This window comes from Rhododendron vialii, chromosome 7a, assembly GCF_030253575.1.
Source record: "Rhododendron vialii isolate Sample 1 chromosome 7a, ASM3025357v1".
NCBI classification, from domain to species: Eukaryota; Viridiplantae; Streptophyta; class Magnoliopsida; order Ericales; family Ericaceae; genus Rhododendron; species Rhododendron vialii.
The window spans coordinates 32,076,344-32,104,340 of NC_080563.1; the positions used below are offsets into that span (position 1 = coordinate 32,076,344).

At 37.6% G+C, this 27,997-nt stretch overlaps 2 protein-coding genes across 3 annotated transcripts; one reads left to right on the forward strand and one right to left on the reverse strand.

Annotated features, from left to right (window-relative positions):
* Positions 1-10,611: 10,611 nt before the first annotated feature.
* On the reverse strand, positions 10,612-23,108 carry LOC131333272 (uncharacterized). 2 transcript variants are annotated; one of them, XR_009201760.1, is made up of 9 exons: positions 22,739-23,106; positions 20,789-20,868; positions 16,961-17,021; positions 14,894-14,951; positions 14,665-14,722; positions 13,175-13,247; positions 11,373-11,493; positions 11,058-11,135; positions 10,612-11,025 (listed from the first exon to the last, which is right to left on the reverse strand). XR_009201760.1 is itself a non-coding variant. In XM_058367723.1 (8 exons), exons 1-7 carry the CDS (start codon positions 23,069-23,071, stop codon positions 11,401-11,403), a joined length of 756 nt encoding a protein of 251 aa, XP_058223706.1. In that variant the 5' UTR covers positions 23,072-23,108; the 3' UTR covers positions 10,612-11,135; positions 11,373-11,400. The 2 variants fall into 2 exon arrangements, 1 of the variants encoding a protein (XP_058223706.1); XM_058367723.1 differs by having other exon boundaries at positions 10,612-11,135; positions 22,739-23,108.
* Positions 23,109-24,112: 1,004 nt separating this feature from the next.
* On the forward strand, positions 24,113-27,996 carry LOC131333481 (UPF0603 protein At1g54780, chloroplastic). The gene is made up of 3 exons (XM_058368022.1): positions 24,113-24,656; positions 25,591-25,783; positions 27,631-27,996. Exons 1-3 carry the CDS (start codon positions 24,210-24,212, stop codon positions 27,876-27,878), a joined length of 888 nt encoding a protein of 295 aa, XP_058224005.1. The 5' UTR covers positions 24,113-24,209; the 3' UTR covers positions 27,879-27,996.
* The last annotated feature ends 1 nt before the right edge of the window (position 27,997 follows it).

Below are 27,997 nucleotides of genomic sequence, written 5' to 3' on the forward strand. Positions count from 1 at the left end.
TTTATGAGCATGTATACATGAATTGCTTGCATTACTTGTCTTGCTGTAAAGCATAAATGATTTTCACTCCAAATGCGTCCGTACATGTGGCGTTATGCTTTAAGTTGTGATTTGAGCATGATGATTAATATAGAGCTGGATGATCTTGTTAGTTTAGTTTCAAGATTATAATGAATGATTTAGAAAAATCCTATATGTACCGACCATTTTTGTAGGGAAACCGTACCGACGGCCGCGCGCGGCCGTCTCCGGCCACCGGACGCCCGATCCGAGCCGTCCAAAAATTTAAAAAAAAAAACCGAAGGGCCTAACGCGGGAATCAACGGCATCCGATGTGTGTAGGGTGCTTGATCTAAACACCCTATTTTCGTGTATAGGGTGTTTAGATCAAGCACCCTACACACATCGGATGCCGTTGATTCCCGCGCTGGGCCCCTCGGTTTTTTTTTTTAAATTTTTGGACGGCTCGGATCGGCCGTCCGGTGGCCAGAGACGGCCGCGCGCGGCCGTCGGTACACCGTCGGTATGCTTTGGTCGGTATATATAGCAGTACTCAATGATTTATGATTACGTATGTGAAAAGTCCTACCGCGGAATCGTTGCATGAAAACGAGACACAAAAATCGAAAAAGTAGAAACATGGCACCTAAGGTGTGTTAATGGCAAGGTATGTTTTGAAACCGCAATGTGGCCGGACGTGGTAGCCCATTGTGTGTAAGAAAATCTGCAATGTGGCTGGACTTGGTAGCCATTGTGTGGATTTGTGGAAATCGCAACGTGGCCGGACTTGGTAGCCCGTTGTGTGAATGAAAACTCTCAATATGGCAGGACTTGGTAGCTCATTGCGTGGATTATGAAAACCATAATGTGGCCGAACTTGGTAGCCCATTGTGAAGATTGCCAATGGGGCCGGACGTGGTAGCTTCATTGGTAATATGGCTTGGTTATCCGCGGAGAGGAGCCAATGCAAAGTTTTGTGCGCCAATGGGAACCCGGTGCGGCGGAATCATTGTGAGGATACTCGGGAGACCGGAACGGCAGAACAGAGGTTGAGTGTGTTAAGATGACGATTTTGAAATGTTGATTTGGTTAATGAAAGGTGAAATCAGTGAAACGGTCTACGAGAAGTCGCGTAGAAAAAACTCAAAAAATTATGGACACCAATATTTGCGGATGTGTCATTGTTAACTGTTTCGTCAATTATGCATGTACTATGTGATCTATTATTGGTAAATTAATAGTTAGTGGGTATTGATTATTTTATTGAGCTCTCGTAGCTTATGGTGTTACCTTTGGTGACCCTGACATATTATACTAGTGACGACGTTGGTATAATGTGTCAGACTTTGTAGATGATCAAGGTAAGCTGTACACCTTGGAGACCTTTGGAGTTGAAGAGCTGACTAGGATGGAGGAGCAGACAGAGCTGTAATTAGGAACTCTAGTTTCCCTCCATTTTGTAATGAAAGTACTCTTATGGAGATTGTGTTGTAATAATGAGCCAAACTCTATTTTGAAATTTCAATAAAAATGTCCTTTTAACGTTCTCAAAATTCGGAGCGTTATAACCTACACATATCAGATTGAGTTGATTTTCACTAGCCCAATCGTATTTTTTAAAAAAAAATTATTTAACGGCTTAGATCATCTATACGGGCCAGAGTGGGTCCTGAGCGCCCGTCGGTGTGCGTAGCAGCATCTGAAAACTTGAGAAAATTTAGTAGATCGAAGCTAGACCAACTCATAAGTGGGATCTGGTTCCGTACATTGGTTCAATCATTTTTTTTTTCGGGTTTCACGCAATAAGAAACCTCAAAATCTTCAAAAATAAAATAAAATAAAATAAAATAAAGAGAATATTTCGCAGGTCTCATTTGGACCACGTCTACTTGCAGTCAAATATACTCCGATCCAATCCAAATCCAATAATAAAAGAATTCTACGAACCATCCAAAAATAACTTCTAGTACTACATAAAATTGAACTACAAAATCGACAGGGTCACAAAAATTATTAGTTGAAGTTCGTATACAATTTTACCAAACATCAAACATTACTTCAGAGTTTAGGCTAAATTCTAAAGCAATTTTGGATGTTTCTTAAATGCACTTATCGATGTCGGATGAAATTGATTTCTCACAGGTATTTTAAACGAAATATATTAGACGAAATGAACAATTTCGATTATCTTTGTTGAATTCGAGATGGACCCAAAAGCGAGTTGCATGCGTTATCTTTGCACGCCGCTGCTGTACCAGTAGCAGCTTTTATGACTGCTTGCTCATGAATTGATTAGCTCTAAAAGGATGCGATACGTGTCCACATAATTAACGGCCCAAAAAGAAAGGGGAGAAAAATGTCACAGTCCTGGACCAAATTTTTTCTTAAATTTTTTATATATCACTATCAACGGGGATTAGTAGGATGGTAGTAGATTACTCTCTCCGTACCGATTTGTTTGTCTCCTTTTTGACTTTTTGAGAGCGTTTGACCTCTCAAAAAATTGTCTATATTTTTTAATTCGTAATGTTTTTAATATGCAATATGAATTTTGTTTGATAGATATCAGTTAGTTTTATTATACAAAATCTTCAAAATCATAAAAAATATTATAAAATGTAAGATATACGTATATTTTTAAAAGACACGTATTTCGACAATTGGACAAACAAATTGGGACGGAGGGAGTAGTTCACAGTAAATTTCAGGCATTTACCATAACTCTGAATCATAATTGTCAACAACAGAACTCGAATCCTGACCTCTTACTACACAAGAAGGACTACGGCTCTGTTCCAGAACACCTTTTTAAAAAATAAGTACTTATTTCACATTTTCAAACTCAAAAATAATATAAATAAAAAATAATTTTTCAAATTTTTTTGTACCGTATTAAAGATCTCAATAAGATCTATTAAATAAGATCCATAGTGATAGAAAAATTATTTGTATAAGCACATAATTTTTTAGCTTGAAATTATCTTCTTAAAAAATAAATACTTATTTATCGTTCTGGAACGGGGCTAAAAAATGTCAATTTAGTAAGCTCTGGGCCATTGACAATTTTTTTTCCATTTAATGAGGTGTAGGACCCACCTTGTCTCTCTCAACTTTTTTGCACAAAATCAGATACGGTCGTGACGCTACGCTAATGCCGAGGGTCTCGTGAGAGTCACGTGTTTCAAACCAAAGCTAAAGATTAGGAAAAGTTGCATTACTTTTTGGTAGAAGTACTAGTATTTACAGACGGCTGTACATGATTATAACATCATACTGTACAAGATAGATTGACAGCAAATTGGATCTATCCACTCTGTTTTTTTCAACTTTAGCACCCGTTTAATAACAGTGCTAGATAGATGAGATTCGTAATGAGATAAAATTAAGATTGAGATTGATAATGAGAAAAAAATTGATAATGAGTATATTTGTTTGGGATGAAATTATTAATATCATGTTTGTTTGAGATGAGATTAGATTAGATGATGAGATTGAATTAATAGAAGAAATTGGTAATAAGAAGGGATTGATAATGAGAAGGGGTTGAGATTGGACTATGAATACCAAGTCTCACGGGGTATTGCTAATACCCCATATGGAGCTCATTGCTCATCCCAACGAAGTAATAATCCGGTTATCAAACAAGGGTTTGGGAAGCCCTTGGGATTGGTAGTCCAATCCCAAGGCATAGTCCGGTTATCAAACGGGGCCTAGGTGTCCGGTAAAATTTACGCACAACTCGACATATCTTAGGAGATCATAAGCTCATTGTTCACTAACGGAAGCCACACTTGAAGCAGGAACAAATGCTCTGTATGAATTTGGTCCTAAATAAGTTGATAACGTCTGAGAAGTTTCGAACATAAAAACTTAGGAGAGGCAAATCTCTAAAATCCCAATAATAACCACTGGGCCAACCCTCGGGTTACTATTCTACTGTTTGTACGCCAAAACTTTTTACTTGGAAAATGCAAATAAGTAATGATTTATAGATTCTACACGTTGAATTATAGATGTTTAAAAAACAATGTTGAATTAAAGATTTACCACATCTTTTTCAGTACTATAAAGTTACAATTTCCAACTATGTATTTTCTATTTTATCGAACAACACCAAATTATTAAGTTGAATCGTGAGGCTCCTTTAGAGTATGTACACCAAGGAATATGCATTTTAGCTATTCAATAGTCTATTTTTTTTATTTTATCTACTCAAATCTTTCTCAATCCCACACCAATTCTCTCTATTATTATCTCTATTCTTTTAAAATACCATAAAATATTAGTATTCAATTGCAGAGAGAGAAGATAAATGATAATGGAGGAGGATAGAGGAGAAAGAAACAATAGTTGTTTAATCATACCTCTGCTACAGTTGCTAGATAAATATACAGAGGTTTTGTAGCAAATGTAGTTTACCGAAGGAGATTGCTAATCTGGTGCAGGTGAGTTTTCTCATTTCCACTCTCCATTTTACCTACAAACCAACATATACCTACTCTGATGCACTTGCTCTTAAGAGTTAAGGTTCAAAAATTGACACATCAGCTTTTAATTATTTACTTAAAATGTTGCTAAGCTTAACAATATTGAGCTTTACAATGGTCACTTCTAATTCATAACTAAAATAAGGAATCCACTACAATTTCACACATTCTCTCTATCTCTCTCTCTCATGTTTCTCGCCATTCACTTCTCTCCATTTATGTTTTTTTGGGCAAAAATATATCGATTCCCTCTTTTAATTTTAGGGAACAATTGGTGACTTTTTTCCCTCTTATTATGATTTTTTTTTTGGGGAATAGAAACGGGAAAGAAGAGTGAAATACCGTAATCTGGCGACGATGAGTTGAATTATAGATGATCGAGAGATATGAGTTTCACTTTTTGAGGAAAAAAAAAGAAATAATTTGTGGGTGAAGTGAATAAGATATAGAGTAGGTGAAGATGAGAAGAAGAAAATACCAATTGAAACACGCGTGCATATAAATTTTAGAACTTGTTAACTTATGTGGTGTGGGGGGTCCATAAATTTTGATTATTGAAAAAGGTTGCTAGTTTTGGTTATCCAAAACCCAAAATTTGATTATTTTTAAGGATGTTGCTAAGTTTGATTATATCATTGTGAGCCATTTTTTGCACCAATATTATTAACTTTAGAAATAATTGGTTTTTGATTATACCACTGTGGATGACCTATAAGAGCCCATATATATGTCGTAAGCAAATTGTCTCTCCTGGAATACCACAACAAATTGCGACGGTTAAAATCAATTTGGGTTGTGAATTTTGCAGATCCCGCCCTTCAAAATCTCTCTCTCTGTAACCCTAAAGAAGCCGCCGCTGCCACTAGGGGTGTGCAAAAAACCTGTGGCCCGACGGACCCGACCTGACCCGAAGGGTTTCGGGCGGGGCCGAACATGTGGTTCGATCGGGTACGGGTCCATTTTTTGAAAAAAATTAGTTTTCGGTTCGGGGCTCGGGGTGCTGTTTTTCTTACTCGACCTGACCCGACCCGACCAAAAAAAGCGGGCACAAGGACGGTTATTCCCACTCGTTCGGTTCGGGTTCGAGGCCAAAAAAATTGATACCCGACCTGTCCGACCCGTGCACACCCCTAGCCGCCGCCTATCTCTCTCTTTCCCCTCCCTCAGGGTTTTATGTCCCAATGGGTGACGGGAAGGGAGGAATTTCTCCCCCTCATGGGGTTTTTCCATCTCTCGATCTTAGACCTCGGAGGTTTTCTCTTCGTCTCCCTTCATACCCATCCTACTCCTCCCCAAACCACCATCTGTGGCCCCTCCTCCGCCTCTTCCATTGTGTAGTCCAATGGTTGTTCGAAGTAATGCTTTGAAGATTGTGATCGCTGGAGGCGTCCTCCCCCGTCGGAGTGGGAGATCTAGGTTGGTGAATGAAGTCTGCTCTGGTACGATAGACTCCATCCGATTCAGTTACAGTTTTTTCTCTTTTTGCTGGTTCTCTTTTTTCTCTTTTTGCTGGTTCTCTTTTTTGGTGTCCCCTGTGTGGGATTTCTCTCCGTTTGTGAGGCTTTTTTCACCCCTATATGGATGTTTTTGGTTGTTTTCTACAGTGCTCTGTCTGTTTGAAGAAGTGGGTTTTGTTAGAGTTTGGTGTAGTCTATGAACTGAGTCCGTTCCTGTTTTTAGGGATGGAGTTTCTTCTTAATGTATTATTTCTTTAATGTATAATATCACGTGTTATCGTTTTTGGGGAAAAAAAAAAAAATCAATTCGGGTCGATTTACAAGTTCCACAATTTTTGTACCCTAGCAAATGATGCCAGTGTATGAAAATTATCGGTATCAAAATATCATGGCAAAGAAGATAAACTTGATTAGGCTGCCAAGCTTTATAAGGCAAGCAACTGATTCTCTCTCTCTCCCCGACGGTTAGAGATCTTCGGATTAGTTTACGCATACCTCGACTAAATTCTTTTCCGATCCGGTCGAAAGCAGGTCATCCACATCAAAACTAGAGTATTCATATGAAAGTTCTTTCTTGTAACCTAACCCGAAAAATTGAACCCTGATCAATTATATAAGAGCGCTCTCTTGTTTTTTTTATAAGACCATCCATTGAAATGTTATTATACGTGCAGTTAAAATCTTCTTCAACCAAACGTTTTGATTTAGGCACGAACATATAAACATAGTCGATACCAATGAAACTTTTATATCATTTCCTTTTTCAGATTATTAAGGCTAAGTTCTGTTAAGAGTTTTTTGGATATTTCAAAAAATAAATTGGGTAAACGTCATAATTTTTTTACCTTTCTTATACATCTTGAGACGAATCAATTATCCATAAAAGTTAGGCACAAAAGTAATAAGCGCAAAAAAAAAAAAAAAAATGAATAAAGACAAAAAAAAAAAAAAAAGCCTAAAAATCTTAGCGAAACTTAGCCTAAGGCCATCCACAGTGGTATAATCAAAAAATGATAACCAAAAGTTGACACATCAGCTTTTGATTATTCACTTAAGAAGTTGCTAAGCTTAACAATATTAAGCTTCACTATGGTCACTTCTAGTCCATAATCAAAATATGGGGTCCACTACAATTTCATTCTCTCTCCCCCCTGTTTCCCGACATTCACTTCCTCCATTTACGTTTTTTATGAGTTAAAATATATCGATTCCCTCTCTTAATTTTGAAAAAAAAATCGGTGACTTCCTTCCCTCCTATTATGATTTTTTCCTTCTTTTTGTTTTCGGGGATGGATAGTAGAAACAGGAAAGAAGAGTGAAACACCTTAATCCGGCGACGATGGATTGAATTGTAGATGATCGAGAGATATGAGTTTCACTTTTGGAGGAAAAGAAAAAGAAATAGTTTGTTGGCGAAGTAAAAAAGATATAGAGTAGCGAAAAAGCTTGGCTACATAAAATTTTTATTCTTCAATTTTATTTTTTTAACCAAAAAACAAAAAGAGTGGGCGAAGAAGGAAAGAAGAAAATACTAGTTGAAACACGTGTGTATACAAATTTTGGAACTAGTTAATTTATGTGGTGTAGGATCCACAAATTTTGATTATTGAAAAAGGTTGTTAGTTTTGGTTATCCAAAGCCCAAAATTTGATTATTTCTAAGGATGTTGCTAAGTTTGATTATACCATTGTGAGTAATCTTTTACACCAACATTGTTAACTTTAAAAACATTTGGCATTTGATTATACCACTGTGGATGGTCTAAGCTGGGTTTGAACGCTTTTAGCCGCAAGGCCCGCAACCTAAAAAATAATCATACTTTGTCACAGTGCACGAATTGTAACGAAATATTACACGAGTAGTTACATTTATAAAAAGCCTACAGGGTACGTAATTACATCTCTATGTTCAATTAAAAAAAATTCAAAATGATAAACTTGAATCCATTTTTGTTGGAACAAAAATCCGTAAACTATAATCTATTGTTCTTAATTGAAGTTAGAAGTGAAATCAGATACTTCGAATGCTTCTAATTGGTTGGGGCCAATTTTGAGTCGAACCAATTGATTTTAAAAAAACTCTTTCAGAAAAAAGTTTGAGCGAATCCTGACTGTTTATTATAATAATGGACGGATAGAGATTGGTTGTGTGTTGTGTTTTACAGAACTGTTGCATGTAGCACTTTTGTTAATGCCTAACATTAGGTAAACATCAGCCACAAAGAAGCTAAATTGAAATTGGTAGTATTTGCTCTCGTGACTTTTCTTTTTGCTTGTCTCGTTTCGGAAGTTCTGCTAACCCTCTTTGGCGGAATGAGGGGCCGTGCTGTGCCCTCCAGCACGTTGCTGTCCTGGCCTTGCGGGGGCCGCTCTGGTCTTGCTATGATGATCGAAAACATTCACTTAGTAGAGTTCATCGAGAAGAATAACTATGCAAAAAATCAGCTCGATCGAATATCAATAAGTGCCTCATCAAAACTTTTTATTTTGAAAAAAATGAATCCGAAACACCAAATCAAATGAAAAAGGTAATGATTTTGCACTCCTCCTTCTAGCATCCGCATACCTTCTTCTTTTTTAATTCACGTGAAATTATCCTTTTACCATTTCATTAGTTCAAATTTTCACGCTTCAAGGGATCATATAGTAAATTCATATGAATAAAAATAAAAAGAAGAGTGTGGATGGTAAATAAGGGAGTGCGAAAGTTCAATTCGCTAAATGAAAATATATTCAATTAACATGTGCTTATTTGATAGGATATAACACAAAGGTTGATGTATGATTTGTTCATTCACGAAGGCTTTAATTTCTCAAGTGGGGTCCGGTTTGGTGGGTCAGAAAATCGAAAAATTATTTGGTGATCTTTGGACACGTGGTGTCCCATCATTCTTATTCACGCAAATGTGTGATAAATAAGAGTGTTGCGGCACCGCTACAACCACCGAATAATTACTCAAGAAATACGCACACAAGAGTTGTGCTCTTATTTTGTGGATGGGATGGCAGTAGGATTGGCAATTGGGAGGGGTCGGGGTCGGGGTCGGAGGGTACTATTCCCGTCCCCAACTCGATCTCCAGCAGGGATTTGTTTTTTCCCTCCATCCTTGTCCCAAACGAAGAATGGGGATTTCCACGGGAATTCAAAGTTTTCACTTAAAAAAGAAAAAGAAAAAAACAAATTTCAAAAACAGAGACTGGCATAATACATAATCCGAAATGCTAGATGCCATATATGGACTTGCGTACACAAAAAATGCAAAATAGGCCACTAATTAATATCTCCAAGCAACAAAATTATACTCCACAACACATCATTAAGTGCAAAGACAGTGGCATCAAAGTTCATAGAAGTCAAGAAAACATCAAAGCAAAATAGACAGAAGAGCTTTCACTAGTTCTTTACTGGCGCTGGAAATAAGGTATAGTATTATAACCCTATAAAAATATTTCGGGGAATCAGGGAAGGGGCGGGTAACAAACGGGGAATGGATTTTGGTCAGAGATATGTCTGTTCCCACCTCATACCCGATCCCCAGAAATTTTTTAAAAATAATTTCCATATCCTACCCAATCTCCAAATAGATCTTCAAATTGCTAGTCTATTCGAGGCAGGAATCAGAATCGGATATGGATGGATCAGAAATTGTCATCCCTAGATGGCAGTCATGGTACAATTCTGAATTGATACAACTGGAAGAAAGTGAAATATTTGTCCCTATTTTGATAAGGGTCCATCTATTGAATGATACTTGTACCAGCTTATAGAAGCTGCTTATCAAATACGACGAAATCTTGTTTACAGAGAAGTTGTAAACAAATTACAGAGCTCAATCTCGGCCATCCAGAAGTGTTTTGAACGGTCTGAATTTTTAAAAAACTATTTGTGCGAACTATTCGCGCGAATAGTTTTTTTAAAATCCGAATCACTGATTGTCGAAACGGATGACTGACATTGCACGGCTCCGTAAATAGGTTGTTTGCAGCTGCTTCGGAAATAAGTCTTTCATCAAATATTCCTACATTCAACATTTGTTAGATTTTACAAATTTCATTCTCTTCATCCGAAACGTGACTTTTTAGACATCAAAATCATGCTTGAGTCATCTTAGAAACATGATTCGTTTGCATATTACAGCTGGTTTTATTTGGTTCATTCACAAGTGGAAGCAATTCATGAAGCAGCTAAAGCAGTGACCATTTGAAAACAATCAAAAACAGCTTTGGCGACGAACTGTTGAAGGAAAGTTCAAACTCACAAAAAAAACAAAAACAAAAAAGTAAATAGACCATTAAATTAATATTATTTCCACCCAATCGTCTTTCCCGATTATTTAGTAGTCCGGGAGCACCGTCATATGATGCTCCGGACCACCCCATAGCAACACATTCCCGTGAGGTCCATGACTAAACGTATAGACCCCACATAAATATGTGAAACTGAAATGGTCCGGAGCACCACGTGACTGCTCCCGGACTACTGAATAATTACTCGAAATAAATCCAAGATCCAAACATGTGTAGTTCATTCTTCTAAATACTATTAGTAGATCTCAGATATTAAGTCAACAGTGCCACGTTCATGCTGAGCAAAAAAACAGTGCCATGTTCATGCATCCTGGGCCAAAAAATTGCCATGTTCATTTCCTATACGAGGGAACAAATTACTGAAGAGACTACAGCTAGCAAATCAAAATTGGGAAATGATTTTGTGCCGCATACATCTGCAATCCTCAAAATTAACCCCAAAATCAGTTGACTTCCACTCCAATAAGGTCAACAATGACATCATGAACACAAACTTGCATATTGGCAGTTCTTACAACTAAACGGTCTAAACCATTACCTAACAATGAAGGGTACTTTTTCTACCATAGGTTACTAAGGAATCCAATGTGCAATTGGTGCAATATTTGAAGCAGAGTGTGAAGTAAGAAGAATGCCCAAAATCTGGTGGCCGAGATGGTATCACAGATCTGAGTCCGAATTTTGCCAAACAATCAACACCTGTGGCAGAATTTGGCTCATGTTCGCAACTTCCAACTCACTACAACCTGAAATCTGGGAAAGTTTCATCTTTTGGCATCAAATCTGACAAACTTGACCTAAAATTTGCAGAAAAGGGGCTCCAGATTTCTTGATTTCATCGACACGTTGCACTAGAGCATGAATTTGCAAATGATGTTATCCACCTGAAAAAAAAAGGGGGGAATAGTTATGGATCTACAGAAAAGTTAAGCACATGAAATTTTATTCTGGAAGTGATCTAAAAAGGAAAAATGGGCAGTGTCGAGGATATGAAGTGGTTCCTTGATCAAATTTTTATAGAAAAGGTCCTTTGGTGGTATGAAAGAGAAAATAAAAATGTGATCTGTTTTGTGATCATCAAAAGGGTTTCTTTTGTAGTGCAAAAAATGCGATTCAAAAACCTGTTAGAATCCCATGGCGGATCACAATTCATAAAACAGTCAGGGATACGGCAGCAGAACGAAGCTTCACACCATCATCCTCCCACTTTGAGTGGGGGGCACTTGCTCCAGCTACAATTGCCTATAAGATATAGCGCACAAGTTTATGTCTACACGTCATAATAAGAAGAAGAATCCATCAATATATCTGAAATGGAAAGATAGGATCCTGAGCTATTTGAGTCAGCAAATTTAACAAGGACCAGTCCATAGAATTGAATAAGTGTAGGGCTCATAAACGAGCCGAACAGTCCATTGGATTGGACTGTAGATAGGAGGAGGACTACATATTTTGCTTTTGGTTGAAACTTTTGCAGTCAAGATTAAATATGCATCGGATATTATACCCTACAATATGAGATATGAGGGTGTGAATCATGCGTCTTCCAAACTTTACCGATGGTATGGACGAATCCCTTGCTTTATCCAAATGCGTAAAAGTAAATATGCATCGGATATTATACCCTACAATATGAGATATGAGGGTGTGAATCATACAATACTATTAATCCCTTCACTATTTATCCAACGTGATCACTTTGTGAAGCAAAGTCCATCGTCTAGGTACAAAGAAAAAATGAAGTATATGAGCGTAAGGGCACCCTCACTTCAATAGCTATCTTTTGTGGTTGTGTACAACTCAAGACTGTGTAAATGGTTTTAGAGCTGGGTCCCAGGGATGGGTAGGATTCGTGTCTGACCTGCACGTGGCATATGCTTTTTAGTGAGCACGTTGTGAGTGAGGGAGGGTGTGAAAGAAAGGCCCACATCGACTGTGCACCAAAATGTGAAGTACATAAGCATGAGGGCACCCTCCATTCAATAGCTAGCTTTAGGGTTGAGTTCTACGGTTCTACCCAAGACTGTGTAACATACTTACCCAATGTGATTACATATCCCTTCAGTAATGTAACGACCCGCCCTAGCTGACCTGCTAACCATTTACCTAACCACGAGGCTCAAAAGGTTAACCTTAAGTCATATAGTAGCTGGCTGCAAACATTTATATACCACATCAAATTCTCTCAAATTTCCAATGTGGGACTCCAAATGGGTTTTCACAATCTCCCCACCGTGGCTGCAACGTCCTCGTTGCACCACATGGTCCATCACAGCCACCCACCAAGCGATGTGAGACCAATACCCACTTTAAGCACATCAAGCTCCTCAAGCTCGTCTCATGTGGGACCCGCCCAAGCATGACAAGCTCCTCTCTTGTCGGGTCCACCTAAACACGTCTCTTAGAGGGACCCGCCCCACACTTCCGGTTGGTGTCGGCTCTAATACCACATGTAACGACCCGCCTCAGCTGACCTGCTAACCATTCACCTAACCATGAGGCTCAAAAGATTAACCTCAAGTTATACAGTAGCTGGTCGCGAACATTTATATACCACATCAAATTCTCTCAAATTTCCAATGTGGGACGCCAAGTGGGTTTTCACAAGTAATAGGACCATGAAGTAGATCTAGTGGCGGCTCCAGGAGCAAGGTAGCCATCAAGAAAATAAAACCTAGGCAGTAGGCACGCTACAACAAAGTGCATATGAGAAAGAACTCCAACATAGTAATGTTACAAATGATTGGAAACATGTAAATATATTAAATCTACAATTGTGCTCAAATAGTTTTCAATTTTGTATTGCACCGTGTATAGAGCGAATCGCAATAACCAAAGTTCTTGACAAAGCAATATGGTCATTTAACACTAAAAGGCACATGACATCCCTTTCCACTATTTCTCTTTTTGATAATCAACATACCTTTCCGCTATTAACAGCAGCTACGAGCGCAACATGCTGTCCATCTCTACCAAACTCATAAAAGTAATAAGTCCTGAAAAAAAGTAGCTCAAGTTTTTTTAACCAAAAACCAATGTTAGAATTTTTTGTCGATAATAGCATAAAACATCAAATGATTAATAGATGAAACGTACATCGAGCCAGATATCTCATTTGCTTTTATCATATAGGGAGTTGAAACAATTATTACTTTATGACCCCTCAGCAAGCATGTTCGGCAATGCCACTGAGTTATTTGACATAGATTGTATAGTTGCTAACTAGCATATGAGCAATAACGTACATGGTTAATGGCATTTCAGCTCTATTCTTCATCTTTAAAATTGTTTTCCCCCTTTCCCAGTGAGGCAGAGGATACAGAAATGCGAACTGATGCCTATCCAAAAAAGTACTCCCTACACCTCCATTTTTTTTTGCCATGGTCCCATCTAATCGGGTCAAGAAATAATTTAATTTTCAAAAAAATTGAGATTTTTTCCACCAGTTTTCAAAAAGGAAATGATTTTAACACTTCCCTTTTATCAATTGACACTCCTTTTTTTTTTTTTATTCCAGTGAAAGTACCAATTTGCCCTTCAAATGAAAAAGTGATTCAAGAGGAAAGAGAAATTAGTAATTTCACATGAGTAAAAGACAAAAAAGGGAGTGCCAATGGATAAAAGCAGAGTGTGAAATCATTCTCGATTTCAAAATCAGCAAGAACAAAATAAATTGCAAAATTTATGTAACGACCCATATTTTGGTGTTTAAAATTATCATTATTTTTAGATTTCGAAACAAAAAAAAAGTATTAGTTAAAAATTTGAGGTGGTACAATGATTTATATGGAACAAAAAATGAAAAAGAAAACGTGTAGTGATCGTGTGTAGTGTGGATCTCTGAGGTTTGTGAATATCATAGGTGTATTTGCCGTTTTGGGAAAAAAAAAAAGAAGAGAGGAGGAAAAGAGATGGTCCCATATTATTTTTGGTTGAGGTTTGTGAATATCATAGGTGTATTTGTTGTTTTGGGAGAAAAAAAAAGAGATGGTCCCACATTTTTTTGGTTTGGACGTGACTTGAGAGGAGTTGGTGACCATGTCATATGCTTTTAGTTGAACTCTTTTTTTTTTTCCTTCTCCCAAAACGGCAAATACACCTATGATATTCACAAACCTCATAGATCCACACTACACACGATCACTACACGTCTTCTTTTTCTTTTTTTGTTCCATATATACCATTGTACTGCCTCAATTTTTTACTAATACTTTTTTTTTTTTGTTTCAAAATCTAAAATTAATAATAATTTTAAACACCAAAATATGAGTCATTACATTTAAATGACTTTTTCAAAAGATCTACAAAAGTGAAGTTGGAAAAAAAGATGATGGAGTAATAGTAAAGGCAAATGGAGCGGAGCCCCGTCATTTGTAGTAGCAACCCCTAGTGTCAACCTGAAGGTTTACTTACTTGAAACTTTCGTCTTCTCTAACTTTGATTGTGCGAGCAGAGTATATAGTTGAACCACCTGCACGGCAGGAAAGACATTATGAGGACTGAATTCAGCTGAACATGAATCCACAACAAGTTAAGGTGTCGTTTATAAATTATAATAATAGTTATACGGGAAGAAAAGATTAGGTGAAACAAAATAAGTTGACGGTTTATTTGCACATAGACTAATGAACATAGGTAATACCAGGAACAAATATTTTTGCTGCCTCCTTCAACGTACCCAAATCTGTAATATCTTTGGCCTGGTAAAGTTGGTAAAACTCAGGAAAGTTACTCAGACAGGCAACTATATACAATACACAAACAAAAAACAAAGATAAAATGTTCTTTATGTATGGTACACCAGATCCCATTTCGAATATTACTCTTCAGTTGCAGCATGAAGGTTTTTTTTTGGTCACACACTCACACTTTCCAATTGATCTCAAACTATTTATATAATGGCCACAGGCCCACAACCTTCAACTTATTGCTCATTTGGAGTAGAAGTTATACATGTCTGACGTTAATGTTAACAGTAATATTGTTATAGCAGATCCTTAGTGAATACAAACCTGCGACTGCAAGATTTTAGTTCTGGGGAAATGAGTTATTAACCTAATTGTAAAACGTGTGCATGGAAAACATTATGTGCAATGCTACAAACTAAAGTACTAGATCAAAAAGAGAATCCAATTATACCACAACCAACTCCATAAAACAAGAGACAGGCTTGATATGGGAAGATTTTTGGCAGCATATGCTGCTCAAACTTGAATTCGAACCCCAAAAAACCAATTGCACAGATCAGAAGGAAGCAACATATTGCACACAGTCACTAATTGGGTGATAAGGCAAGTAGTTGTTTATTGCTACATCAGAATTTGGGAAGGGCATATAAGCAGACTATAGATATCCTAAAAATAGTAATTCTCGGTTGTGTCAAATAAATATGGAAATCAAGAATGGATACCATGAAACATTACCATGCAACTAACATCAGACAAAATCAATCAGGCAAGTAAAGTCTTTAATCAATATAATTGGACCTTCAAATTTTAACACCCTTACGGACATAAATAGTTAAATCAAGACTAAAAGGCAATATATTATCAAAATTGCCCCACGTAGAGGGTAGCCGATAATTCTTTCATTGGCCGCATTGGGATATTTGGTAGTGATAATACAACTCCTAGGCTTCATCTCCTATAAGTAGATATTGATTGTACATGCAGGATCAGAAATCAGACAATCACCTTATTCATCGGGATTTTACTGGAGAGCTTGTGTAACACCCCATCCCACATCGTAAGTCTACATGGATGATCTTGGGCATATAACAAACCTTGTGGGCTACTACTAGTACCTTGGGCTTAAGTTTTTGGGTCGTGTGGTGTGGCTTGTGGATAAAAAATCAAGGTAATGGGTTAGTGGTAAGCCTGGGGCATTAAAGGTGGTATCAGAGGTATCCATGTACACAACCATGTGGGCCTTGGAGTTTGGTTGGATTTGGTCGTTGGTTTGATTAGTATTGGTGATTATAGTGCTCAACCCCTCATGAGGGCGCGAGGCTATAAAGTTGGGGAGATTGTAACATCCCATCCCACATCGGAAGTCTACATGGATGATCTTGGGCATATAACAAACCTTGTGAGCTACTACTAGTACATTGGGCTTAAGCTTTTGGGCCATGTGGTGTGGCTTGTGGATCAAAAATCAAGGTACTGGCCAGTGGTCTGCTTGGGGCATTACATTTTGGGTTGCTGGCTCTGGGGAGGGCCTTTCCTTGTAGCATTGGGATATTCATTTTCATCTTTTCATAGCTCAGATGGTGGGTTCTTCATACATGTGTAGTGTATTTGTGGGAAAAGGAATAAAAGGCCCTCTAAAGACAGCCATTAGTCTATTTACAACTGAAAGAGTCATTTTTGTCTTTTTAGCAAGGTGCCGGGGACAAACCCTCCAGATATGCACCTATATTTCGCGAACTTTGGAGTAAAGCACATTGGATCCAGTTTACTATTACTTTCATACAAATTCCAGCTCCTTCGATTTCATTTCAAATAATCTCCTTTTGTGGAGTAGTGTACTAAAAATGCAAATTGTTATCCTTAGCAAAATGTTTTTTTTTTTTTAAACCTTAGCAAAATGTTGATAAACACCATAACCATTATTTTTTCCACATAAGTAATAACAATAAGAAACTGCATTGATGGGATTGCACCCATGTAAAAAATAAAAGCAAATATACAACACAGTTCACTGCACAAACCTCTAAGAAAGTGATCTTTAGTTGATTAGATGGGCGAATTAAAACGCTTACAACCTCAGATCTGCATCAAGGGCCATCTGATATAAGAATGGATAATAACCTAAAATATGTAACATAGAATGAAACTACAAAAGCAGATTTATAATTTTTTCCACCTTGCAATATCAATTTAAGTAGTTCTTTGAGACAACAAATCGAAAGTTGAGTGATTCAAAGCCCAGAAGAATGAGAAATACATCAAGACAAAATAAAAAAATTAACAAGCCAATATAGCATTAGGAAATAGAAATATAGGTAGATAAAGAAGCGAAAAAATGAGACCCCTTGTTAGGCCAAAGGCTTCCTTAGAATGCCTTAGTGATTTTGATGATAACAAAGCATAAATTATTAAAAGAGAAATATAATTAATATTGCAATATTTGATACACATTTAAATAAATGGTTAATTTTGTAGGATTTGATTGAGATACACATGGAAGATTTGCACATCAAATTCGTAGCTCCAAAAGTCAAGTTATACATAAGGAGGGAAAAGATTAAGGACAAATCTTTTCCCCATATTTTATTGGATGCAAAGGCTCTCAATGGAAGAAAAATATTGGAGTATTAATGGACAAGGAAAGTTTGGCAAATTCAAGAATCATTGACTGCTATGGCTACCAAAATGGTTCAAACGGCTAGTGAAAAAAGAGAGAGAAAAGAATGGATTTTTGCTGTCAAGGATTTATTCAATCAAGGCCATCTTGTATTGGCTTAATTCCAAATATGAAGCGGTCCAACGTTCATACATTGAAGAATATATACATGGCCATTGAAGAACAAAATAGAGATACACAAGTGAGCTTCACCAAAATACTCTTAAGGCATATAGTGATCAATCTCTTCATACTCTATTCTTCATCTTGATATCTATACTCTCGTGTGGGAGAGAGTTCTTATTTTGATCTTCATTGTAAAAGGGATTGTACACCCTTATTCATACTCTTGTGAGAGTTTATCGATTTGTGAGTGCTTTTGAAGAGAAATCACTTGAGGGTTAGGTGTTACTAGCCCTAGAGTCAAAACTAGTTGGGTTTGATGTGACTAGCACCAGAGTCAAAATTAGTCGGAGCGATTAGGGATAGATTGCTCGTTGTAAAGGTTGCCTAGCTCCCTCGAAGCTAGAAGAATTGTCACTATTGTAGATAGTACAACAAATCCCGAGTTGGACACTTGGGGAGTGGACTAGGCCATAAAGTTGCGGAGGAACCACTATAAACCTCGCGTTCGATTTCTCTCTTCCCTACTCTCTTTATTTTATGTTGGCATATTTAAATTGCATGACTAATCTGGTTTGATCACTTCTATATCTATAGTTAAGTGGACTAATTGATTGACTAATCATTGCATTGAATTTTGTACCTTACAATTGAAGAAGTTTGGTATCTACCTTATTGTGGCTCTTAATCTTTGTTGCTCAATCTGCTGTGTTGATCTGTTTGGAGCTTGCTCAATCTATTGCGATTATTGTTTATTTATTCTATTCTCGCAATTAGTTTTTGAATTCCGCATTGTATTTGAGATACCCAATTCACCCCCCTCTAGGGTTGCTTTTGGACCAACACCCATTCAATCACAAAATGATGATAACTTCAGTTCTACTAGGATGTCTTAATAATCAACCCTCGTCAGCCAAGAAACCAGCCCACTAAACCTCGAAAACAGGGTTTTGGGAGAGCAATTCTATAGTATTTTCACCCTGGTGGATTTCTCTCATTTAATAAATGTCAGGAAACTTGGGTTATCAATGGTGGAATACCAGTCAATCTGAACTAAGAGTGACCTGGGGGCCGGGCTGCTTGCCTGATTGCCCAAAGAATTTGAAGGGGAAAGTCGAGAAATGGGTATAATGTATATCTTGGTTGGTAGGAGTGTGGAGAAAGACCGATCACAAATTTTAGTAATATCCTAGAAAAACACCAAACTTATGAAACTCAGAGCATAGCACCAATGCCCAAGAACCTTGATTGATTCCTCTTAACACAACCAGAATCAGCCTCAACCAAAGAACAGGATGGACCCAGGATTGCACTCTATACCATAAAGGTACCAACTAGATTAAAGGAGTTACTGTCCTATTTCTTGTTATTGTGAAATAGTAATTAATAAATGACCTAAATAGCTAAATCCGACCGTTAGAAAAGTGATATGGTTACGGTTGAGGGTAACACTAGGGGGAGGAGGAGACCAAAATTGACATTAAAGTCGGTCATTCGAAAGGATCTAGGTTTTTTGAATATCATGGAACACAATGCCCTTGACAAAGCTCAATGTAAAAAATAGATTCATGTAGCCGACCTCCATTGATTAGGACTTGAGGCTCTGCTTGGTCTAGTTTGGTTTGTGATAAATCACTTTAGTATCGAGTCTATTGACCAATGATGAGCTAGCGGTTGGCTCAAACTAACGTAGCCCACAAAATCATTAGCCTCCTAATCGTCTTTCTGATACCTTGCTTTTGATAACCAGATGCTACAATGTATCTTTCTCATTTTATTTTAAAAACAATGGCAACCACATCCCTATCAAGCTTTCACAATCTCGAGTCACATCTCAGACCTAATTTCACTTCCTTATAAAAGTGGAAAACAAGTCCCCACAGACACTCCATCAACTCAATTTCAAAGTATCTCCTCTTATTTCATAAATCTGCTATGCAACTTAACAATGAGAGGTATGACCGTAGGAGGTGAAAATGGTAGCTAGACGCGCACACAAAAAAAAAAAAAAAAAACGAAAAGGAGAGTAGCAGCCATACTCTGAACTACAACCAACTTATGTGCAGAGATAAAAGTAGACGACATCCATTTGTCTAAATGCTTGAAATCTTTCCCTCCCAAGCTCCCATAAACGTGTGACATTGTAAGAAAGAAAAAAAAAAACCTTCGCAGATTATAAGCCTTGTACAAGGTATGGCTGACTGCCTGAACTCTTCTGAAATTAATTTCAAGTTCATAGATCCCTCAACTAAACTAAGAATAATGAGTTTGAAAATTCCTACTCTACATTACCTGATTAAGTACAAGATTAGCGTGCAAATGTGAATCTAGGGTCAGGCCTGTCAAACCTCTGACTGAGTATGAGACTCAGCAAAAAGGGATCATATTTTTCAACATATTAAACTATTTGATTGAGTAAAAGGGTGCCTTATGAATATAGTGCATCACAAAAGACATGGTAGACACCTAATATCGATACTGCAACATAGTATGCATCAAAAGAAAATGAAAATGACATATACCATTATATGCAACTATGGAAGTGCCTACTGGGAAGTCGATGCAAATGACACACCATTGTCCAGGTGTGAAATGTGTGACGGGAATTTGATTTATGTTGAAATGTCCATGTAATATAGCTTCTATCCGTCATGGAAGCAAAGAGTGTTGTTGCCAAGAAGGAGGAATTTCTAGACATTAACTCTCTTTCCAACCCCATTACCCTCAATTATGTCAAAAACCCTCAACTTCAAAGATCTACCCAGCAAGGATGTCCAAATTTGAGTTGAATAAGCAGGTGAAGGGAAAACAGATATCAAAAGACTAGGAGCACGCAGTTTTTAAAATGTATTAGGAATTGAGTTGCTTTTTAATTTTTTTTATTTATTGGCAACAGATTTATTACAGGAATTGAGATGCTTTATTGATTTGATTCTGAGCATACAAACATAAACAAGTTAATATAGGAGAAGGCTATAAGTTGAAAGAATAAGTTCTTATGCAACTGATTCTATGGATAAATAAAAAATAGAGACAATAGAGTAAAGGAAACTAGCTTAACAAATTTTACCCATCGGGAGATGCAAATCGGGCTGCGAATGTCTTTGGCTTAGCCTTATCTCCGTAAAGGGATAATCCAGCATTATAATCCTAGAAAGATCAGACAACCACATTTGGTAAATGAGCAAACTTAGTTACATAATTCAATAATGCTACGAAAACAAACATTATCTGTAGAAAAGTTCCCAAAGCACCAAAAATTTGAAGCTCAAATATCATAGAAATTTATGGATATATCCAATTAAAAAAAAAGGATTACTATATTCTGAACTGTAACAAGGTGTAGAAGATTAAGTTAGTTTCTGAAAACTTCGGAAAAAGTTTTCACCTTGTTAATGAGATTTCAAAGCGTGAGCTTTTATCCATTCCCTTTCTACAGGATGGAGGGTTTTCTCTTATTTTCATGCATGCCATTGTTCAGGTTTGCGATCTTCATTTCTAGTATCGGTTGCTTTCCATAGCTGATATGTGGCGGACTATATGAGTGTATTTCAGGTAGTCTTGAACTCATACACATTTATGCATAAGCAGAGTGTCCGGATCAGTTGACTAGACAACTAACCAAAAAGACCAAATTGTATCATAACGACATTCTAAGCTTCTCCCCTAACAAGTTGGCATTCATCTCAATTTATATAAGCTGTCTGATTCTTCATTATTTGCTTTACAAGTTTGTTCACTCTGTACATCTATTTCTCTTGAACCACCATCAGCTATTTCGCATTCATAAACAACTGCCAAAACACCCATACACCTTTCTAACTTTCATCTTTCAGTACAGGGGGAAGCTTTATTGACCTCGCAACCTATTTTTGGGCCTAGAATTTGTACAAGAAACCTTACACACAGAAAAATGGTGATCCTAAGTAACTTCATTCTACTTCGATTTCATTTCACCTGAAAACCTCAAGATTCGTCATAGCACCATACTTTTAACCAATTCATTCTTCCCAATTTCCAAAATGATTCATTTTAACCAAGTAAGAACCACATCCAGAGGCGATGGCACAGTTATAAGGGTGGGGTCGGGCGACCCCAGGGGAAAAAAATAATTTACTATTGTTATTTTGAAATTTCATTTTAATTAGCAAACGACTCCATAATATTTTCAGTGTTGACACCACCCTACATTTCCTATCCACTGCTCTGGCTTGTATACTTAAGAGGTAGATTGAGTAAATAAAAAGAGCAAAACACGGCCTCTGTTGAATTGCTCTTTTCTTAATCAACATATGTGTTTCTCTCTTGCGGGCTTGCACCATCGGTGTTCCTTGGAGTCTCAGGTTGTCGTTGTGGCATTAAGGTTTTGATGAGTTGTTTGTTGAAAATAGATCATCAAGGGACCCTTTGGGCGAATTTTCCAGGGTAATTTTGCACCGAACGATGTGATGTCAAAAAATTGATCCAAATCGAATAAAAATTAAAATAAAACAAGAAAAAAGACGACGCCAAAAGACAATTAAAAGAGAGCTCAAAGGACTCCAATTGTCATTACCAATGTAGATGTTGTTTTCTTAGGTAAATATTGATAGTAGTATTTATCTTATAAATGACCCCATGCTTATGATTTCCTGGGGTCGCAACTAACCACATCCCCCATAGCCATACAAAACTCACCCACCTCTGCTCCAAGATCAGCCATGACATTTTGGGGCCCTTTGCAGAATTTCGAAGAAAGGGTCCTAATTTTTCCTTCTGAACTTATATGCTGGATACTAATTATCTTTCTTTTGAGCATATATGTTGGGTACTAGAAATAGTTGGAGGCCCTAATTTTTTCACTTTTAAGGGGCCTACAACAGCGCCTCTTGGGCCTTAGCCCAGGGCCGGCTCTGCAATCTACTCCTTATTCTATAGAAATCAACCAACCGAAACTCGTATTCTCAAGTGCTGGGGAAAAAAAAAACCCGACGACGTAAAGTGAAACATAGTGTGAGACAATACATCTAAATTCTAATACCTCAGGCTCCGTCAAGTCTTCAAACTGAGGGGGGACGCGAATGGCGAAACCGTCGCCATAGAACTGAAACCAAGACTTGGTGTTGGCAATGGCCGAAAGTATTGACTTGGAAGGCAATGTTTCAGCTGTGCATATGGGAATTAATAAGCAATTGAAAGTTGAGGAAAGGAAACAGAGTGAAATGGAGTTGAGGATGAAATGTCGCCTGGATGAGTTGAGAAGAGTATTTGGGTCGAAGGTAGATGGAGAGATGGGTTTGAGGGTATTAGGGTTAGGGTTTCGGGGGGGTTTTGGTGGATGGGGGGAGAGGGAGAGAAGTATGGCCATGACCATGAGAGAGTAGAGAAAACATTCATGACTGGTATTGGAGGAGGAGATAATGTGGGACAGGAGGGTGTGGTTTTATATGGTCCATCTAATTTGATCAAGAGGGTGGTTTTGGTCTTTCAACAAAATGCTGAGTTTTGAGAAAGAAAATTGATATTCACAGCTCCCTTTTGTTGTCCACCTTTTTTTTTTTTTTGAAATATTGAAAGTGTATGTATTTTTTTTTGTTAAAAAACAAAAAAGAGAGTGTAGATAACAAAAAAAAAGAAAAAGGAGTATGAGTATCAATACCCTTTGGGAAATTATTCGCACGACTCTCTTTTTTAGTACCCACATCATATTCAACAATTCTTCGTAATTTTCAAACTACACTATTTTTTCTCACTGCCCACACCATGTGATCAAAGGTTGACTTTGTTCCCCATTACAAGACAATGTTTTTTTTGGCTTTGTAATTACCAACAAAGTAAAACTGTTCGAATGACAAAATAGAACAACCAAAAAGAGTTCGGAGTTGAGACATTGAGATCCAAACAATGTAAATTATTTCATACATAGAGATTCGAATAAGGGTTTGATGCTAAGATTCAAACTATATTAATTCGTCCAAACATTGAGATCCGAACAATATGAAATTATTTGGACATTGAGATCCGAATAATCTAAAATTGGTCGGACATTGAGATCCGTACAATTTGAAAAATAGTTTGAAATCCTTCCGACATTCATACCTTTAGCGCTCCGAAAAAATAAATTGGGTTGATTCAATTGGTGCAAGATTAACAAATAAAATTGTACATATGACAAAATGAGGATTTTGGGGTATTGATGTTGTGGTCTAAGTGGGAGGTGGTGGTGAATGGGAAATTAGCAAAGGTTTTTGGGTGGTGACAGTATTGGTTGCGTTGAGGGCGGAGGGGGTAGATTGTAGTAAAGAAAGAATAAATAATAAAAATGGGTGCAAACAGAATTTCTCAGACCAAAATGCCCTTATATGGGCCCACGGAGACGTTATCCTCTTTGAGATTCAACCAATCCAGATGAACAAATCCAAACCACCCAAAAATATTAGTAGTACTATGAACCAAACTAGAAGCAGACCAGAGAGAGGAAAATTCTCTGTACTGGTGAATTCTTCTCTCTCATGGAAACCATTCTCTCTCCTCACCCTTTCTGTCCTCTCCTCACCCCCAAATCCTCCTCTTCAAAACCCCTCCTTCTCCCCTCTCTCCAACCCAGATCAAAATCTCCATTTTTCACAAAACCCATCAATTGTAGCCTCAAAAAACATTCCAAACAATCATTTGAGCAATCTTTTGCAACACCCAGAAGTTGGTTTTCTCATGTGCAGCATGGATTGGCCGCCCTCTCCATTTCTCTGGCACTCAACTTCTGCCCAGTTCTGCACAGTGTTCCTGCATTGGCTTCTGAATTTGATGTGATAAACGATGGCCCGCCGCAGGAATCGTACCTCGTGGATGATGCCGGTGTGCTCAGCCGGGTTACAAAGTCCGATTTAAAGCGGTTGCTGTCGGACTTGGAGTCGAGGAAGAACTTCCACATTAACTTCATCACTGTTCGCAAGCTCACTGTGAGTCCAGTTTATTTCAGTTGGTAGAGCTTATATGCGTTGTCAAGTGCTAGTGACACTATTGCATTCATTGGTAGTTTTGTTGCCATTTCTGCCACTTTTTCATGAAAAATATCCTCGCTATGTTGTGCTTTGATCTTGGACTGATACAGTAGTTTGTTGGGGCTAGAGAGTAGGGGAAACCGTATTCAAGCATATGCTTGCATTTTCCGGGTTTATTTCTTTTCTTTTCACTAATTGAAGAACCAAACGCAGTCTTGATGACTCCATACTTCGATTGATGCTTTAGTGAAGTTGTATGGTCAGTTCTAAGTAGTAAAGTAACAAGGTTTGGATGGAACAATTGTTCCATTGGAAGTGCTTATATCAAAATCTGGGAAGTTTCGGACTTTGGGAGTGCTTGCGAGAGTTGTGTAGACAAATTCATATTATAGCTTTAGATTCTAATTCATATTATAGTATAGTGGAAGCGGATAAACGTGTTTGATGTAGCTGAAGATTATGATTAAGCTGCAATACAAATATATGCAGAAAGCCATCAAGTGGCTAGGAGAACCAATTCCCAACTTGGATAGCTAAATCTTGTGATAGCTTTCCTATATAAATCTTTTGAATATGTCATGCAATTTGTGCTAAAACTTGTGAATCTAATACTTAAGGCTTCCAATCCACCACTGCCAGCAAACTTTGGATAGATCGAATGTCTGACTGTTATGAAAATCTTGGTAATTCTAAGGCCTTGAATTCCTCAATTTGAGAATGTTGAGTTTTACAACCAAGCAATTTCGGTCCACTAAAAATCTTGTAACTTCTGTCATACAGTTCACTTCAAAACTTTAAATTACTCAGTAAGACTTGTTCAAGTAGAGAAGGGTAATCTTTTCCTTTCATGCGATTTCTTTGGTTTGAAATTAATTGTTGCACATTGTTGCAGAGCAAAGCTGATGCATTTGAGTATGCTGACCAAGTATTGGAGCGCTGGTATCCCAGTGTTGAAGAAGGCAACAACAAGGGGATTGTAGTTCTTGTTACCAGCCAAAAAGAAGGGGCAATCACCGGTGGCCCTGCTTTTATCAAGGCAGTCGGCGATGGAATTCTTGATGCCACTGTGTCAGAGAACCTTCCCGGTAATTGTTCACATCATTCTTTCCCCCAAATTGGGAACATTTTCCTCTCTTAGTTGGGATGGGTAGGTTGGATTTCTTACTGCATAGAATCTGGAAAGCCATATCTTTGCAATAGAAAGCCATGGAGATTGAATCCCAACGCCGAGGAATCACTTGGGATTTAGGAATAGACCTTGAACACACACAAAAATAGAGCATATCGTATGTTACAAATTACAATATACTAAATTCATTAGATAGTTCATACTGTAGCAATAACGAACTACAGAATTGTACCAATCCCATACATTATTAAACTGAGTTCCAGATGAAAAGATATTCAACTTAATCCAAACAAAACTTAAAACTTCTGCTTGAACAGGGTAAAAAAAGGTGTAGCATTTCACATGGCTGATAACCAATAAGAAGAACAAAACAGCAATGTGCAAGAATGGAATGATTTTGGCAGCTCCTGCTTCCAAATATAGAGGCAACCCTCTCACTATCCGTTCATCATCCTCCAGTTTAGGCCCATTGAAATCCAAAAGTTCAAAGCACATTTTCATTTCTTTTGTGTGTGTGTTTGTGCACGTATGAAGCTACTGTTTGTGTGTTCTGTAAGGTATCAAGTCCACTGCAAGCTCTAATTCTGAGATTCTTTTGAGCAGTAATCCACACAAGACTGCCTTCGGTGAACTTCTGTGGTACCAGCGTACCTTCTTGGGGTCAGCTCTTGTCAGGGCCTTTTAGTGTTAGGTCTATGTAGAATGAACCCATATGAGGTGGAGTCAAAATAAATCAAGTACCAAGGTCGGACTCTTGGCATGTGGACAAGGTGTGAGATATCTCTATGAGAATTTTAACCGGATGCTCGTTGACAGTTGACTAATTGCACTTAACACTTTGATTATGTGGATAATTTGTTGCACAGTCACTTTTTGAATGACAAACAAGTATATTTTTGACATTATACGTTATGTCCGACTGAAAAAAAAGACCCATATAATCCTTCTTTTGGTGTATGAAGGATTCTGCCTCAGCTGTGAATATCAAGTTTCAATACATACAAGCTTGAATTTGGTGTATTTAAGTGACCAGTGTACCTTGCCTTCTGTAAAAAGAACCAAATGAGACATATAAGCTATGTAGCACGGATACAGACACGAGACACGGCAATTCTGAAAAAATGGGGATATGGACATGGCGGGGGACACACCACGTGTATAAATATATAAAAAATAACTAAATATGTATATATATAAATATTTTTTATGAACCATTGTACAAAAATAATTTCACAAATTGTATAAATTTTTTTCAAAGGCATAATTACAGTTTAACCCAATTTTTTGAATAATTTCATATTAACCCCCCAAAATTAAAAATTTTACATTTTGACCACAGCCGGGTCCCCGGCATGTCCCCAGCTGTGTCCCTGACGTGTCCCCAATCAAAAAAAATAAAAATTATTGGACACACCGCGTGGCGTGTTCAATATGTGCCCTTTCATGTCTCCGCCGTGTTCCCGTGTCTTTTGGAGTGTCCGTGCTTCATAGCATACAAGTGAATTTAAGAAAAATTTGAAAGCTATGCGCTCTTCTATACTATCAAGAACACTTTTTCACAGCCTTTTCCAGAGGAAGTTGAATACTGCGAATAAACTACCCAACATGATCCTTACTTTTGCTTCCCTCATCAATTAGTTTGCATAACCGATGTCACATTATGATAGAACAAGTTAAAGTCTTTGGGTTTTGATCTATCATCTACCCATCGATGCTATAGGGTAACAGATTAGGCAAATTTGTAAGCCATACTCTTCGAATCTTGCAACTTCGTTAATGAAGTTACTTTCTTTGATATTGCAGTCTTGGCAACAGAAGAGAAGTACAACGAAGCCATTTACAGCAGTGCGAAACGGCTAGTTGCTGCCATTGACGGACTTCCAGATCCCGGTGGGCCTCAGGTCAAAGACAGCAAAAGGGAATCTAACTTCAAAACCAAGCAAGAGACAGAAGAGAAGCGTGGACAGTTCACTCTTGTAGTTGGAGGTTTGTTAGTGATTGCCTTCGTTGTTCCCATGGCACAATACTATGCTTATGTCTCCAAGAAATGACTTATACTTCTATCCCAGAAATGAGTTGTATATTGAAAACTTTGTACAGATGGCCATGCGGAACAAGCGGTTAATGATAAATATTTGGCAATCAGATGGTAACAAACGAATTTTGAGTT